We start from the raw sequence: 16637 nt of genomic DNA on the forward strand, positions 1-16637 counted from the left end.
AATGGTTAATGGTTCACTGATTGTCACACTTCTTTGTTGATTTTTGTTTTCATATTTTAGAAATATCTATAAGTCTGATTAAACAATGTATGATTATAATTATTCATATACCTATGATAGTTAATAGTAACGTTAATACATTACGTTAAAAAACGAAAACAAAACAACTCTGTCGTCATTGCATTAAAACATATTTAACGAGCCAAGTAATTGATCATATAATTTAATATGTCAGTGATAAGCAAGCATGTGTAAAATTCGATACTTTTTTTTATTCTACTATGATTAACTATAAAGGAAACACGAAACGGCAAATTCGCTATTAAACATGCAATTTTTATTACCTCTTAAACATTAACGATAGAAAGAAATATCAAACTACACTAAAACAACGATGGTATGATAGCAATGATATACTTTGTCCGACAATATTATTGTTTCAATATTAATATAATATTTCCGCATGGTTATATTGCATAGGGCATAATTCCGCCATCGACGCTTGCTTGTATATGTGTATAAAGATCATTTTAATGTTTGCTTAGAGAATTAATGTATTTATGCAAGTATTTATTAGTTGGGTTTTTGGGTTTTTCCTTTCTTTCTTTTTTCTTTATTTTAATCATGAAAGTCATTTCCGTTGTTTCCGGAAACTTTTATGAAAAACCAAATGGTTGCCACCGATACTGTAATGAAGCAAAAGACAAAGAAAATCTTATCGAACGCAGAACTGACATCCCTCCATATAATTTTCGAATCATTTTTATTTTCTAACTTTGTTTTTCTTCCATTTAAACTATCTTCGGCATTTTCATTCTTCGAACGATGTTCGCTTTCTGTGTCCATTGTTTCCTTTTTGCATTCTAATGAACTGCACTTTCGTTTGTTTAGTACATTGCTACATTCACATTGTAAGCACATAACAAAGCGTACAATCCAGTCAGGAATAGGTATGTTTTCATCTTTGTGATATAAGCGCATATTGAATATTGTTGCAAGTGTGATACCCATGCTTATGATAAGAACTATCAATAGGTAATATCCGAACAAAGACATAGGACTTGACGTTTTGGGGAGGTTGTCACCAACGAAGGTAAGAAAAACAGCAAGTGCCAGGAGAACCGTGATGCTGTAAGTAATCCGTTCACCACTTTCAACTGGAATAGCGAACACCACTGTATTTAAAAAGGCCATAAAGATTATAGGCAAAACGACATTTAGGAGAACAAACATAGGTTTCCGTTTGAGATAAAGAGTAAAATCTATAAAGACGCTCCCTGGAGTATACTCAATGCTTGAATTGTAAAAATGCCATATCCCATTTTCTGAAAAGTATGTTGTAAACACTTTATCTCCAAACGGACTAAAGATTATTTCGGTTTCACTCTGTGCCCATGGGGCAAAAGAAAAACTACATTTATGTCTGTCCCAGGGATAGTAAGTAACATCAACTTGACATGCCGCAGATAAAACGTCTCCAGGAAAATAATGAGCAAATCCGTTCGGTGTAAAGCGAATGAGTTGCCAAGCATCACCTATCTTCTCCAGTTTTTCAACAGTGTTTACTAAAGCTAAATTCGGTGTCCAAACATTGTCGCTTTCAATGACTAATTGATCAAGACCTCCATAATCTGCCGGATCCCATGCCATATATTCGTCTATCCAATAAGCTCTTATAATTGTAGCTACTGAAAGTTTTTCCTTTACCTCGTTGAATTCTTGAATTGAAACAAGTTCAAAACCAATAAATACCTCTAGTGGCTCGGACTGGTTCTCTACTGGTCTAAAAGTCTTCTCGTATGTAAGCATTTTATCATGAAGCAATTTCTTTGAATCATTCATACTGTGGGATGTTACAACACAGATAAACATAGAGAAGCACACAAAACACCTTACTTGAGAATAACACTTGACATTCATGTTATAATGCATTTTGCTTTTATCCTGGAATATACAAATAGTTTATGTATCTAAAGTTTTACAGGAACGCCACTGAGTTGTTCAACTTCAAGAGATTTGACATATTGTTTTCGAAACGTGCATACCTTTTGATTAAAGTATAGATGGACTAGTAACTTGTATGAAATTGTCAGTTCAGTCCCTCACCCGTTTTTCCAGAATAAGTATTTTATTGAGCAAAATAAAAGGCCATGCAAAACTCGATTTGCAATATAACTCTGTATTTAATTATTTCTATTGTTTTGCACAATTTTCCATTTTAATATTAATTGATCTTTGCAAGAATTTCAAACCTCATGTTTCCAAACTTTTGACCTCAGCGGAGTTTTTTTTAATAGAGAGTTTAACGGAAACGTACAAATAAAAGTAATTAATCAAAGAATTAAACATTTAATACTGAACACCCATCCAACAATATTCTGTTTTGCTTTTGAAATCATTCCAGCAGAATTTTACCAAGATGAAATGATGGTCTTTAACAGTTTTATAAAAATGATTCAATTTTCTCTCCATAATTTTTATAATGATAATCAATATTTATCAGTACTTTTACTCCTATGTTCAATAGATAACTCACATACATTTATTTCCATATGTCCAGAACAAACCACTGTGCTGCTTAATGATCCCCTACTATATGAACGAATGTTATTACTTTGTTCGTACTACCCCACATAATATGACTGTCACGGCAAAACGATCATCAACTAAAGCAATTCATTTAATGTAATAGATTTTTAAAGCAATCTTAATATTGTATGCCTTTCATTAATAAATCATTACCATCAATTCAGTTCTGCTTTCAAACGGAAAAACTTCAATTAATTTCTATTTGCTATGTGTCAGGTACCGCATTGATTTACAGTTCTCTTTATTTTAATAAAAAATCAATCGAAAGAGTTGATTTGTCAAAGCCTGAAATTAAACGTCATACCAACCGCCAGTATATAACAGTTTATTTTCTTGGACAACAGTTATCATAGACCTCACATCTTAATTATCGTACGACGATAACTTTTTAATTGTAGTGATGGCTCGGATCTAGAATAAAACTCATTGGCAATTTGTGTACAATTCTGTTGTATTGTGTTTCAAGCAATGTTCGTTGTTGTTGTTTTTTATGTTGTTGTTGATTTTGTATTTTGTTTTAAATTATCAAACATGTTGCAAGGTGGAAAGTATTCTCATTCTCTACGTCTCGTCAAGATTGACAATATGTCAAACAGTAAAAGTAATTAAAAGCATGTCATCTAAGTTCAAGCAGAAGGTATGTTCACTATACAACACATTAATACAATATAACAATGTATATTATTAAAATCATGCTGTAAATGTTAAACAAACTTCCATGTGATCATAATGAATAAAAAGGTACTTATGTGTTATGTATTAAATATATTTATGTTGATATTTGAAAAGCAAAGTGTACTAATTATTTATGAACATTTAGTTTTGTATGCCAATATTCTAACTACATTTATGACCAGAGTTCTCTTCTCTTTACAGGAGATGCTTATATTCGCATAGTTAAACATGTTAATTAGATCTTTTTTCTTTTATCTTTATTTCTTTAAGTTTGGTTTTACGTTGCACAAACACAGTATAGGACATATGTTGACTTTATAGCTTTACTGGAGGCGGAAGACATCTGGTACCATTCTGTGCATTATTTCAGACACGAACGGTGGTACCTGAGTAGAACCACCGACGTCTTGTAAGCTAGCTGGATAGCTTCCTCGCGTTAAAAAAATCCAAAGTCCCTGACGTGACCTGGTGGTTTTAAGTTTCAGTAAGAAAATATTTAATATTGAAAGTATTTATTAATATCTTAATTGACCTTATGTTAGTGTTGTGATAAGAGGAGCTTGAAATGTCTCTGAGTAATAAATTATGATTAAGTATGGATTAAAAAATAATTATATTCTTTGGCAATATTGACCTTTTGGCTAGTTTCCGAATTTATTAAGATTAACTAATTGAATTTAAATGATTGAGAGTTCTCGATACTCTATTTCTTACTCCGACATACCTTTGCGGCGTGCACGTCCCTCGGAGCACCAGACGTTAGACATAGTTATATCATTTTGCTGGTGTGGCCTAACTAACGGCGGAGGGTGTGGCTCTCAAAAGATGTTGCTGCCTCCTGGAAGAGGTGCCTTTCTACCTTTTGTCTTTCTGCGTTCAACGATGCGAAGAATCTGGTCATGGGGAGAATATCTCTTTTTGAGGACAGACAGATTGTACGGCTCAACGATCAGCGACGAATAGAGGCGATTAAGTCTATGTAGCGGCTCTACGACCAGCGACGTAACGGAAGCAGACAGTATGGGGCATATGGCTGCCCAGAAAAAATAAACTTAAATAAACACACACAACATCTATTCAATACTATCGTCCCGATGTTCTAATTGTGAGTTGCATGTTCGAATCCTCAACAAACTGTTTTTCAGGTTACTTTAGTTTTTTTTATTATAAGCAGCGTTAGCAGATGAATCATTTCTTTTATTTCCAGTGTTTTTTTTTTACTCAAAGAAAACATAACTTTGATCTATAGATGTTATATGTAAATTTTCATAATATCAATTTGTAACTCGTACAATGTGTGATTCGCATGCACACAAACTTAGTAGCCAAGTTTCGCAAAATATGATTATAAAAACAACAACAACAAAAAACAAAAAACAACGTTTTATTTAGAGTCGAACTTACAACGTTCAATTTGAAACTAGAATCTTAAGTTGGTAACAAAATGATGTACATGTATACCGTTATGCCATACTTATAAATACGTATGATTTACTTCGGAATCTGATAATTACCGACAAAACGTTATTGAATATATAAATGTATCAGGTCAATATTGTCAAACAATAACAAGTCGTATGAAAAAATATAACAATAATGATTGTCTTCCTGTGTGATCTAGGTTAAACACAAAATTTTTCTTAATTTCAATTCAGAGCTACAGCACTTTATTTATGTGTCTGTTTGATTGATTAATTGATTTTAAGTAATACCGACACTGATAAGGTCATATGGCGACGTTCCAGCTTATTCAGCCACCTTTGTATTGAGACGGTCAATAGACCTCTTTGGAACCTGTAAAGTTTTGTTATTGTTATTGAGTTCCATGCATATGGACTACCACACAAAAATGGAAATAGACAAAAGGTCCGAAGTATTGCCTTTCACAAATATGTCCTTGGCAGATTGTGTTTGAATAGAATGTATAATTATGCTACCCAATTAAAATCACGATGTTCTTAACACATAAACATACAATGTACCAGACAGTTATTTCTTTTACAACTTACTTTTTTTTAAAGGGACTCCACTGATGTTTTTTTTGACATAATGGGACTGAAAGAAAAATCCAGATTAATAATCCATTTCATGTAGGTTTAGCCACTAATCTTTCTGCGAAATTTCAGCTCATTTGCGCACTTCGTTTTTTCCAGAAAAATTATTCAAATTGTATAAATATGACCCAAAGTGAAAAACGTTTAAACACTTTTCACACAAATCGGGCTACGAAAAGCATAAAAATACGATTTTCAATATATTTCAAAGTATATTTCTTAACTAGCTTTGCATATATTTCTGCTTAAAAGGCCCTTGCTCATTTATGTAAGAAATTCAAATGTTATGTTTTAGGCTTTTAAACCTCAGTGGAGTCCCTTTAAAGAACAATGTGTCTTTGCTAGTTATTACACCTGTCCAGATTTATACCTATTTATAGTATCAAAATTGGAATCAAAATTTCAAACAGTGCACACTCTGGTGTTAGATAGCATTCCTTTTAACATCAGCATACACAGCTAGCTATAGGAGTACACTGCAAGCGCTGGAAGGTAATGTTAGGTCATCAAAGTGGTCTCAAAGTGGTGTTTCTTTCTATTGCTCTAACATGTATATGGGGAAGACATGAAAAAGCTGACGATTGAGGTTTCCTTCATTACAGAAAAATTGCGTGATAACTTGTTTTGTATTTCAAATCTATAACATTGCTTTTATTTAGCCTAAAAAATAAATACCTGAAAAAATAACTCGCAAGAAGCTCCTACAAAATTGAATTTAATTTATTCAACTTGTACAATAATTTCTGAATTATTTTTACTGTTGACATAATGAAAGGGTTTAAAATACGAATTGCAGTCAAGTCAATGTCAAATTCAAAATATCTTTATTATTATATCAGTCTACAAGAAGTGACTTCATTATACAAATACATATATAAAAATACTTCACAACATTTGATAAAAGTAGAAAAAAGTAACAGTAAAAATCCAATTTAACAAGAAGGAGGTTCTAAAAAGATCAATCATGTTTGAACATTTCTTAAATATAAGGACTAAGTTTTTCACAACAAAAATGTTTAAATATTTCACATTACAGTATAACTTTGAAATTCGGAACATCTAAATTCCGGAAACTTCCGAAATCCGAACATTTTTCAGGGTCCCAATTTTCCTCTTCTGTTTTCTATGTTATAAATACCTCTAAATAAAGAAACTTCTACATTCTGAATTTCGAACAATTTTCTGGTCAAAATTTAGATTAAATCAAAATATGATAAACAAGATCAACAAGGAAAGGCGGCGTTCAATGAACGCAACCCCCATATGACCCAACAACAAGAACCAGTGGCAAGGAGCCAAGGTGGACCCCAAACAAAAAACAGGGCAGGGCAAAGACAGAGCACGGACAGGTTAATCATTAAATGATAAATAATTTGTAACTGATTAGGAATTCAAAGAAAAGAACAATAGGCCCACAAAGGGGAAGGGGACAGGAGACCGGGGAAAGGGGGGTTAATCAAAGAAATAAAAACTAGAGGTTATGGGGAAGATACTTACCGTAGACGAGAAAACAACAAGGGACACAATCAAAAGTGTCACCAAAACAGTATGAAACAACATAGACATACATCTGAGGAACACAGAGGGGCGCCGCCTTGGAACGGTCAGCAGCATAATAATGACTGCTGGGGAGTTTAAACCGGTTAATTGTGCACCAAACCTCGCTCTTAGCCCCACCATGTTCCTATAAACGAGACAGTGTAAATAAAACGAATCCCCGCCAAGTGAAAAAGTGTAACAGTTTTCATGGTTACAAAAGGTTAAATAAGTAAGACACTAAAATGATCATGTAGAAACATACAAAAGTAAACCCAATGACCATAACAAAAGTACTCAATGTCCTAAAGGAAGACAGAGCAACAAGAAAATCACCTACAAGGGCCCGACGAAGCAAGGCGGAGGACGAACATTAAGACAATTTAGTCCCAAAGGGCTTTAAGAACTATCCATCATAGAGTCTCCCACTTGGTCCGTCAGATGTAATCAAAAGAGGAAAGCGTAGTGTCCAACTGTAAAAGGGTTGAACACTAAACATGCAGTGTGTCTTAAAATAGTAGGGTCATAACCTCTTTTAATAAAACGTTTAATGATTTTAGTAAAAATAGCAGAAAAATTACCATGACCCAAAGTCAAAGTTAGTTCCAAAATCCAGAAATTGAAAAAGATGTGAACGAATATTATACTTGGGATTGTAAAACCTTCAAAATATCAGTATCTACCAATTAGCAGTACTCATATATCTTGACACCTACTAGAATCACAACCTTTGAAGCACTTATGATAAAAAACAAAGATTACAGGTAAGTAGCTAGACAATAAGTACTTCATGAAATATACTAAAAGATAAAATGTGACACAAAACATTATGCTTTTGTATCAACAAATTCAGTTATAGATAACATAATATAGATAATGAAATATAATTTAGTTATAATCTTTTTTAAAAGTTCAATAAATTTGCCATGTTTTGAATTAATTCAGCTTTATATATTTAAATCATGCAGCATGTCTTAATTAAACAATTGATTAGATAATTCCAAACGTCCGAATACGGAAACTTCCAAATAACGAGCCTTTTTGCTAGTCCCACATGTGTTCGGTTTTCCGAAGTTACACTGTATAACATATGTCTTGATAGTTTACAAACAATTCGTAAACTGAATATATTGACATTTCATGTGGGGAAAAATGAAATGTTTTAAGAGACCTTATGAACAAACACTTTACAAAACAATTATTAACATTTCAAGGATACAAACATTTCAAATGAAAAAAAATGATTTCACGGTGAACATGACAAATGACAGTGAGCAACTCCAAGACCAAACATCAAAATATATTCTTGTAAAAATGAACAAATTAAACAATTAATCATTTTAAAGAAAAAATGCCTAATCAAAACAACTTTACAAAACAACTGTTACAAAAAATGCTCAGAACCAATAGACATTTCATGAAAATAACTTTCGAAACATTTGACAAAACAAATTATTTAAATTTTACAAGAAAACGCGCCTAAACATTCTTAGTTTCTCAACATATTCTCATTTTCACATGCATAATCGTCTTATGAACTCGATTATGCCCGCTGCAGTTATCATAATACTTCTTTAGTAACGATGGAAAAAATATGGAGAACGGCAACACACAGCTTTTGATGACATTTTGTAAAGGCTGATAGATTGGTAACGGTAGAATACTTCCAATAACTGCAACAAATATAGTTAAAATTGTTCAAATTAAACGAAAAAACATATATGATACTAAATAGAACATGTTAACGGAGGACAATGGTTTCGTCTCGGAAGCTTCCGGAGAGAAAGTTGCTGCTGGTGTCGTGTGAATTTTCCAAATTAAAATACGAGACATTTTTGTGCTGAAAAGACGCTTGTCCGTTGGTCCCAAAGGCAAATACGGTGTTTAAGAGAAAATTTGTCCCAATATAAGCCATAGACTGAATAGCAACCAACTCAAGTCGCAAAGAAAACGGCTTGATGCCGGGCTCGTCGAAAGAACACGATGACAAGAAACATTCCGGTTTACGGTCCAGCAACAGCCCCAGTGAATTCGGCCATTTTTTCACCGAGTGGGCCTTTTATGTTCGACAAGAAAAAGGCAAGACAGGCTGATACTATTCCATACATTAAAACAAACAGTTTTGATATGTTTGTAGCTTTCGGTCGTCGATACTTTGATTAAGAACCATTAAAACATCTACGTATGTAACCACCGCGAGACCACTTTGTCCCGATGAAAAGCCGCTGTAAGAGCTGATATAAATAGACCAGGCATTCCGTAAAAATCATGGATCATTTTAAGTATTGTTATTGGGATAATTTGATTCGGATTGGTTATTTGACCAGACGTCTAAGGGTTCCAGCCTTTTAAACTTTGATAAGCGTATACGGAATTGCCCTCGAATATAACAACTATCCAGGCGATGCAGTAGATAGGGGCAGCAATGTATAACATTCTTATTGCCATGTTTACGTGCGATGTCAAATTATTCGTTGCACCCCGGCCTGCGTTACTGCTATGTAAAAGTATTGTGGTAGTGCAAATAACCAATGTCCAGAATGTATATTCATACATAAAACATTCCATTACAGCGTGAAACTCACTTTCTACCTTGTCATAACAATGGATTTTCTTCGCTTGATAAGTTGTGTACATGGCTATTAACGATATTTTTTTCTAGTTCAGGAAAAAAAACTTTTCATGCATGACCAAATTTTTAATGAAAGAATCTACAATGAGAGGATCTCCGCTTTTTCAATTAAGCTGAGTTGTTTAATATTTTGAATAGTTAATAAAGCGTAAGTAATCCTTTTTATTAGATTTTTTTTTCAATTTAAAATTGTCCAAAGGGAAGTTTCAGTGGGCCTAAATTATAATATTACTTGCCATATCTGTTATAATTATTTTGAATGGAGGTAATATTTTCAGACAAATTGCGCATTCAACCTAAGTAACTGACTAAGTACAATAATTTTTCTTGGTATTGTTGTTATTTTAACTGCTTCCAATGAATCTCTTTCTCAAATCTGATTTATGTACTTCATTATTAATTAACTTTTCGATATAAGGCACGTTTTCACTTCAAATGTAAGGCTAATATAAAGTTCACCATAACATTATAACAAAAAAGAAAACCATTATACAAAAAGAACGGCATTTATGAGAAAACTCGGCTATAATGAGATTGGAGGACTTGATTGGCACTCCAGCAGTTATGATATTTTTTTATTGAAAAAGTCGTCATTTTGTATTGCTGCAAGGTAGGTTTCCGAGACATTTTTTCAAACAAGAATCTCATTTGCAATACCTCACAACAACGGAATTTCACATTAGTTATTTTTGTTCACTAAGTAATTATCTTTTTAGTTTATCTGTAGTTAATTAATAAATGTCAATAATTATGTGTTTTCATAATGGTCTGCTTATCGGGCTGAAGAATGACTTATTAGCCTTAGACCGAATGCCGATGGCTAAGGAAACTGTTCTTGAAAACAAAATTGATAAAAAGAACAACAATATGAGTAAAAAGAAGCAAAAAGCTGTCAAAAACAACAAGAGACAAGAAAAGAAAAAAGAAAATCGTCGAATCTCCGAAGCCTCAAATCCTAATGCCACATCCGATGATAATCACGAACAAAATGGTCCAAAAAAAGTCACCAAAAGAATATCACCGAATGACATCAACAATGAAAATCCAAAAAACTCTTCATCCCCGGGCACAAAGAACCACACATATGCGGAAGCCGTAAAAATGGGGAAAACAACATCGACATTAGCAACAACATCAACAACAACGATGCACAAAACCCTTTTGAGTCTTCTATCAACTATTCAAACACTCCTGGAGAAAAACACTATACAAAACGAAACAGACGATTTATTAGAACAACAGACAAGAATAAATGGAAACGAGAAAAGAAAAGAATTCAGAAAATCAAACGAGGGAAAGAAACGGTATTAAATCTTTCTTCTAGAAAATTAACACAAACTGATTACATTCTGTTAGGTAAAGGATTGAAATTTTGCCCAAAACCCAAATCACATGATAAAATTAAACTTGCTGAAGAAACTTATAATTTTGCAAGACGGCTTAGACTAAAAGAATACTTTTATGAAAATAATGATAAAAGTGAACATAAGGAATTCAAACAAATGCCATTCTTTAATAAACGTAAGTCTACATTTATTCCCCCTAACGGCCGTGATACTTATTTAGACTTTTATATAGAAGCTATTACACAAGAAATTCTTAAAAGTAATGACAAGAAACTATACCGCACAAATATTTCTAAAGAAGAATTGAACTCACTACGTTCACTTTGCAAAGATGAATCTATCATTATTAAAAAAGCAGATAAATCAAATATGATAGTTATAATGAACAAAATTGACTATATTCATGAAGTGGAACGCCAATTGAATAATAATAAATATTACTCAAAATTAGACAATAACCCGTCTCAGGAAATAAAACTTAATATTCAAAACTGTATAAACGAGATATCGGAAATAAACAGTAACATAACTAGCGAATTTGACATTTTTCCAGACATCATAAGAACGCCCCAATTTTATATCTTGCCCAAAATTCATAAAGATTATAATGAAAGTCTACCCATAGGATATCCAGGCAGACCAATTGTTTCTGCATGCAATAGTTTTACAGAAAATATTTCAAAATACCTTGACTTTATATTACAACCATATATGAAATTATTACCGTCGTATGTGAAAGATACCTCTGATTTTTTGCGTAAATTAAAATCTTTACCTAAACTTTCAAAAGATTCAGTACTTGTTACTTTTGGATGTAACTTCACTGTATACAAATATCCCACATGAAGATGGGATAGCTGCTTGTAAATACTTTCTTGATAATGAAAAATGTGGTAGTAAATTATCAACGGAGGAAATATGCACTCTTCTTAAATTGACACTTAAAAGTAATCATTTTCAATTTAATAATGAAAATTATTTACAAATTTTAGGTACCGCTATGGGTAGTTCTATGGCCCCTACATACGCATCGCTATTCATGGTAAATTAGAATCTGATTTTTTAAACAGTTATGACCTTAAACCTACGACTTGGCTCCGCTTTCTAGATGATATATTTATGATATGGGATCATTCTATAAGTGCCTTACATGATTTCATAAACAAATTAAATACATGTCACCCAACAATTAAATTTACATATAATATGTCGAAAGAAAATGTGTCATTTCTTGATGTTAAGATTCTTAAAAATGAAAATTGCACTTTATCAACGGAAATTCATATAAAACCTACAGATGTCCATCAATATCTGGAGTATAACTCATGCCACCCTAATAAATGTAAAGAGGGTATACCATACAGCCAAGCCAAACGTTACAGACGTATCATTTCAGACAATGATAAATTTCATGAATGTCTAATAAATTTAGAATCTTTTTTCAAGATCAGAAATTATCCTGATAGCAAGCTGAAATCTGCTTTTGCAAAAGTAAAATATTTCAACCCAAGAAGAAGCTCTGGAAAATAACCAAAATATATAACAGAGCAGCAAAAAAAATCATACCATTTGTTATCCCATATAATCCGTCTCTTCCCCATCTTGGTCTTATCATAAATAAATACTGGGATCTTTTAATGTTGTCAGAAAATGACAGTGTTAAAAATTTACATAATCATAAACCAATCTTAGCATACAGTCGTCCCAAAAATCTTCAAGATTCCCTTACCCATTCAACTCTAAATAAACGGAATATGAACGGTAAAACTAATAAGTGTAATAGAAAAAGATGTACTCACTGTAAAAATATTGAAGAAAATAGTAAATTCACAAGTACAAATACTGGAGAAAACATTCGAAATGCATTTTGATGGAAATTGTACTTCTAGTGACGTGATTTATTTAATTACTTGTAAAAAATGTAAAATACAGTATGTCGGCCAAACCCATCAACAGGTATCAAAAAAGAATGAACAGCCATAAATTTGATATAAGAAGTAATAATCATCCCAATTTTTCTTCTAATGTTGCAATTCATTTCAATTCCGAAGATCACTCACTTGATGACTTTTTCCTTTATGCCGATTGATAAACTTCATGATAATATGGGGAGACTTTTGAAAGAGACATACTGGATACATAAGTTAGAAACATTTTGCCCGAAGGGTTTGAATGCAAAAGTGCTTTACAAATTTTAAAAATCAGTTTTCAAGTAGATCTAAATATACTTGCAACTTTTTACAAACTCGTCAATATTTTTTTTAGTACATATCGGCATAAAAAGACTGTTCTATTTTAGTAGTCATTCACTGTATCTAAAAATGTTATTAATTTATTTAAATCTATACAAATACATTATTTATGTCGATGATATAAGTATTTAATTACCTCCCTTTATTCACGCATAATTTTGATTGTTACATTTATATACTACATTATTCGTAATGTATTCATATGGTTTTTCATTATTTCATATAACATAAATTGATTTTGAGCATAATACCATATTTTGAATAGATAATAGATAGATCATTTTTCATTTTATTTGATAGCTTTTAATAAAATATACTGATTGATAAATATGTTTCTAAATTATTATCTCCCCTTTTATACAATTTTCAACATGTGATTAAAGCACATTTTTTTTCGATTTCTAAACTTTCACATAAGTAACTGTTGTTTTCATACTTGTTGTAATTATTTACTAGCCTAGTTTCCCTATGAAAATATATGTATCTTTTGATCCAGTTATTTTATGTAATTCCTTTCGAAAATTATATAATTATGCTGTTTTTTTAAAAAAGTATATTTATACATACATATGCACATGTTTTATTGTAATACTTATTGTAATATTATCACGTTCCTTTTACGCGCCAAATGTAACGTCTATTAACGTAGACGTTTGTTTTGTACGTTTACGTCATTTTTATATAATTATGTATCAACTGAGGAAGCTTAATAAAGCGAAACATGTTTTGATACTTAATTTGTGTTGGTTTTTGATCCAATTATCCTGATGGCTAATATGACAGTATTAACATTATAGAATTGTGATATTGTCTTGGTTTTTCTATTAAAAAATGAACATCGCTAAATCCGGTGCTAGGGAGTATGACACGTAAATGTTGCACTTATATATTATCTCTCATGAACAGACTCAATCAAACAAAGTCTGCATTCTTCATAACATATTGTTGTTGTTGTTGTTGTTTTTGCTGTTGTATTTTTTTTTCATTGCTTTTAAATAAATATTTTAAAAAGTGCTGTTATCGCATGATGCGTTGATTTGTCTATGATGCTTCGATGTAACATTCTTCTCGATATACTATAGCTAATATTATATCATAATCTAGTAAAACAAAATAATATGAGATACTCATTTTGTTTGTTTGTTTTTGTGATTTTGATATTAAGTTAAACATACTTGATTTATGATTAAGATAAATAAATTATAAATAAATGCCCCCTTTCTTTGATTTTTATTTTTGTTTTAGTATTTTAGAATTATCTGTCATTGTAATTAAACGATGTATGATTCTTCTATTCATATATGGTAGTTTATAATTAGGTTAATACGTTACATAAAAAAGCTCGCCATTGCATTTAATACATATTTTACGAGTCAAATAATAATTAAGTATATCAGCGATAAGCAAGCATGTGTAAAAGTCCGTATTTTTAACATACATGTACTATGATTCAAAGTATCGAGGTAACACAAAACGGCAAATTCACTATTCAATATGCAATTTTTATTAAACATTAACGATAGAAAAGAAATATCAAATTACTCTAAATAACGATGGTATGATAGCAATGATATACTTTGTCAAAGAAAATTATTTGTGTTATTGCACATCTTTAACATTTTTTAATTATTATTTCATAATTACTATAACATTCCACATGATTATCGCATAGAGCATACCTCCAGCGACGCTTGGTTGAATATGTGTATGAAGATAATGATAATGTTGCATAAATTTATTTATCCAAGTATTTGTTGGGTTTTGGAGTGTTATGTCCTTTCTTTCTTTTCTTTCTTTTAATCATGAACGTCATTTTCGTTGTTTCCGGAAACTTTTATGAAAAACCAAATGGTTGCTACCGATACTGTAATAAAATAAAATACAAAAAAAATCTTATCGAACGCAGAACCGACATCCCTCCATAAAATTTTCGAATCATTTTTATGTTCTAACTCTGCTTTTCTCCCATTAAAACTATCTACGGCATTTTCATTCTTTGAACGATGTTCGTTTTCTGTGTCCATTGTTTCTTTTTTGTTTTCTAATGACCTGCACTTTCGTTTGTTTTTTATATTTCTACATTCACATTTTAAACACATAACAAAGGGTACAATCCAGTCAGGAATAGGTATGTTTTCATCTTTGTGATATAAGCGCATATTGAATATTGTTGTAAGTGTGATACTTATGCTTATGATAAGAACTATCAATAGGTAATATCCGAACAAAGACATAGGACTTGACGTTTTGGGGAGGTTGTCACCAACGAAGGTAAGAAAAACAGCAAGTGCCAGGAGGACCGTGATGCTGTAAGAAATCCGTTCTCCACTTTCCACTGGAATGGCAAAAACCAGTGTATTTAAAAAAGCCATAAATATTATAGGTAAAACGACATTTAGGAGAACAAACACAGGTTTCCGTTTGAGGTAAAGTGTAAAATCTATAAAGAAGCTCCCTGGAGTATGCCCAATGCTAGAATTGTAAAAATGCCATATCCCGTTTTCTGAAAAGTATGTTGTGAACACTTTATCTCCAATAGGACTAAAGATTATTTCGGTTTCACTCTGTGCCCACGGAGCAAAAGAAAAACTACATTTATGTCTGTCCCAGGGATAGTAAGTAACATCCACTTGACATGTCGCAGAGAAAACGTCTCCAGGAAAATAATATGCAAATCCGTCCGGTAAAAAGCGAATTAGCTGCCATGAATCACCTATTTTCTTGAGTTTTTCAACAGTGTTTAATAAAACTAAATTCGGTGTCCAAACATTGTCGCTTTCGATGACTAATTGATCAAGACCTCCATAGTCTGTTGGATCCCATGTCATATATTCGTCTATCCAATGAGCTCTTATAATTGCAGCTACTGTTTGCTGTTCCTTAACCTCTTTGAATTCTTGAATTGAAACAAGTTCAAAACCAATATATACCTCTATCGGCTCGGACTGGTTCTCTACTGGTCTAAAAGTCTTCTCGTATGTAAGCATTCTATCATTAAGTAATTTCTTTGAATCATTCATACTGTGGGATGTCACAGCACAAATAAACATAGAGAAGCACGCAAAACACGTTACTTGGAAATAACACCTGCCGTTCATGTTACTACAGCATGTTGCTTTTATCCTAGAAAGAAATAGTTTATGTATTGAAGGGACTCATACTGTTTGCTTTAAGTATGGGCTAATAACTTGTTTGAAGATTTTCATTACATTCCCTCACTCCGTTTTCCCAGAATAAGTATTTTTATTGTGCGAAATACACAAAAGATGAAAAGCGTTGCAACGTTTTTCACACTCAAACTAAAAGATTTTATATGAGAATATGTATTAGTACTTTTACTTCAGTATGTTAAAGGTATACTATGCTCATCTTTATGTACAATATATTTATTGCAGAAATTTATCGAAATCCAGTTTATTCTTCATGAACATCTCTAATTTTAATAAATGAATGTATAAACTATGAATGGAAAGCTGCATTCCCTGCCTGTTACTTGTCAAATTAATTTGGTCTATTTTTATAAAAACTGACAGTCTTCTTTAATAAAACTATG

The 16637-nt window shown here is 31.9% G+C and overlaps 2 protein-coding genes across 2 annotated transcripts; both read right to left on the reverse strand.

The window, feature by feature from the left end:
* Positions 1-318: 318 nt before the first annotated feature.
* On the reverse strand, positions 319-2383 carry LOC132716752 (acetylcholine receptor subunit alpha-1-A-like). Its single transcript, XM_060700081.1, has one exon. It carries the CDS (start codon positions 1930-1932, stop codon positions 619-621), a length of 1314 nt encoding a protein of 437 aa, XP_060556064.1. The 5' UTR covers positions 1933-2383; the 3' UTR covers positions 319-618.
* A 12271-nt stretch (positions 2384-14654) lies between these two features.
* LOC132716753 (acetylcholine receptor subunit alpha-1-A-like) lies at positions 14655-16326 on the reverse strand. The gene has a single exon (XM_060700082.1). It carries the CDS (start codon positions 16180-16182, stop codon positions 14881-14883), a length of 1302 nt encoding a protein of 433 aa, XP_060556065.1. The 5' UTR covers positions 16183-16326; the 3' UTR covers positions 14655-14880.
* Positions 16327-16637: the final 311 nt, after the last annotated feature.

The sequence above is a fragment of the Ruditapes philippinarum genome, unplaced genomic scaffold (assembly GCF_026571515.1).
Source record: "Ruditapes philippinarum isolate M1 unplaced genomic scaffold, ASM2657151v2 ctg900_1_1_1_1, whole genome shotgun sequence".
Taxonomy (NCBI): Eukaryota; Metazoa; Mollusca; class Bivalvia; order Venerida; family Veneridae; genus Ruditapes; species Ruditapes philippinarum.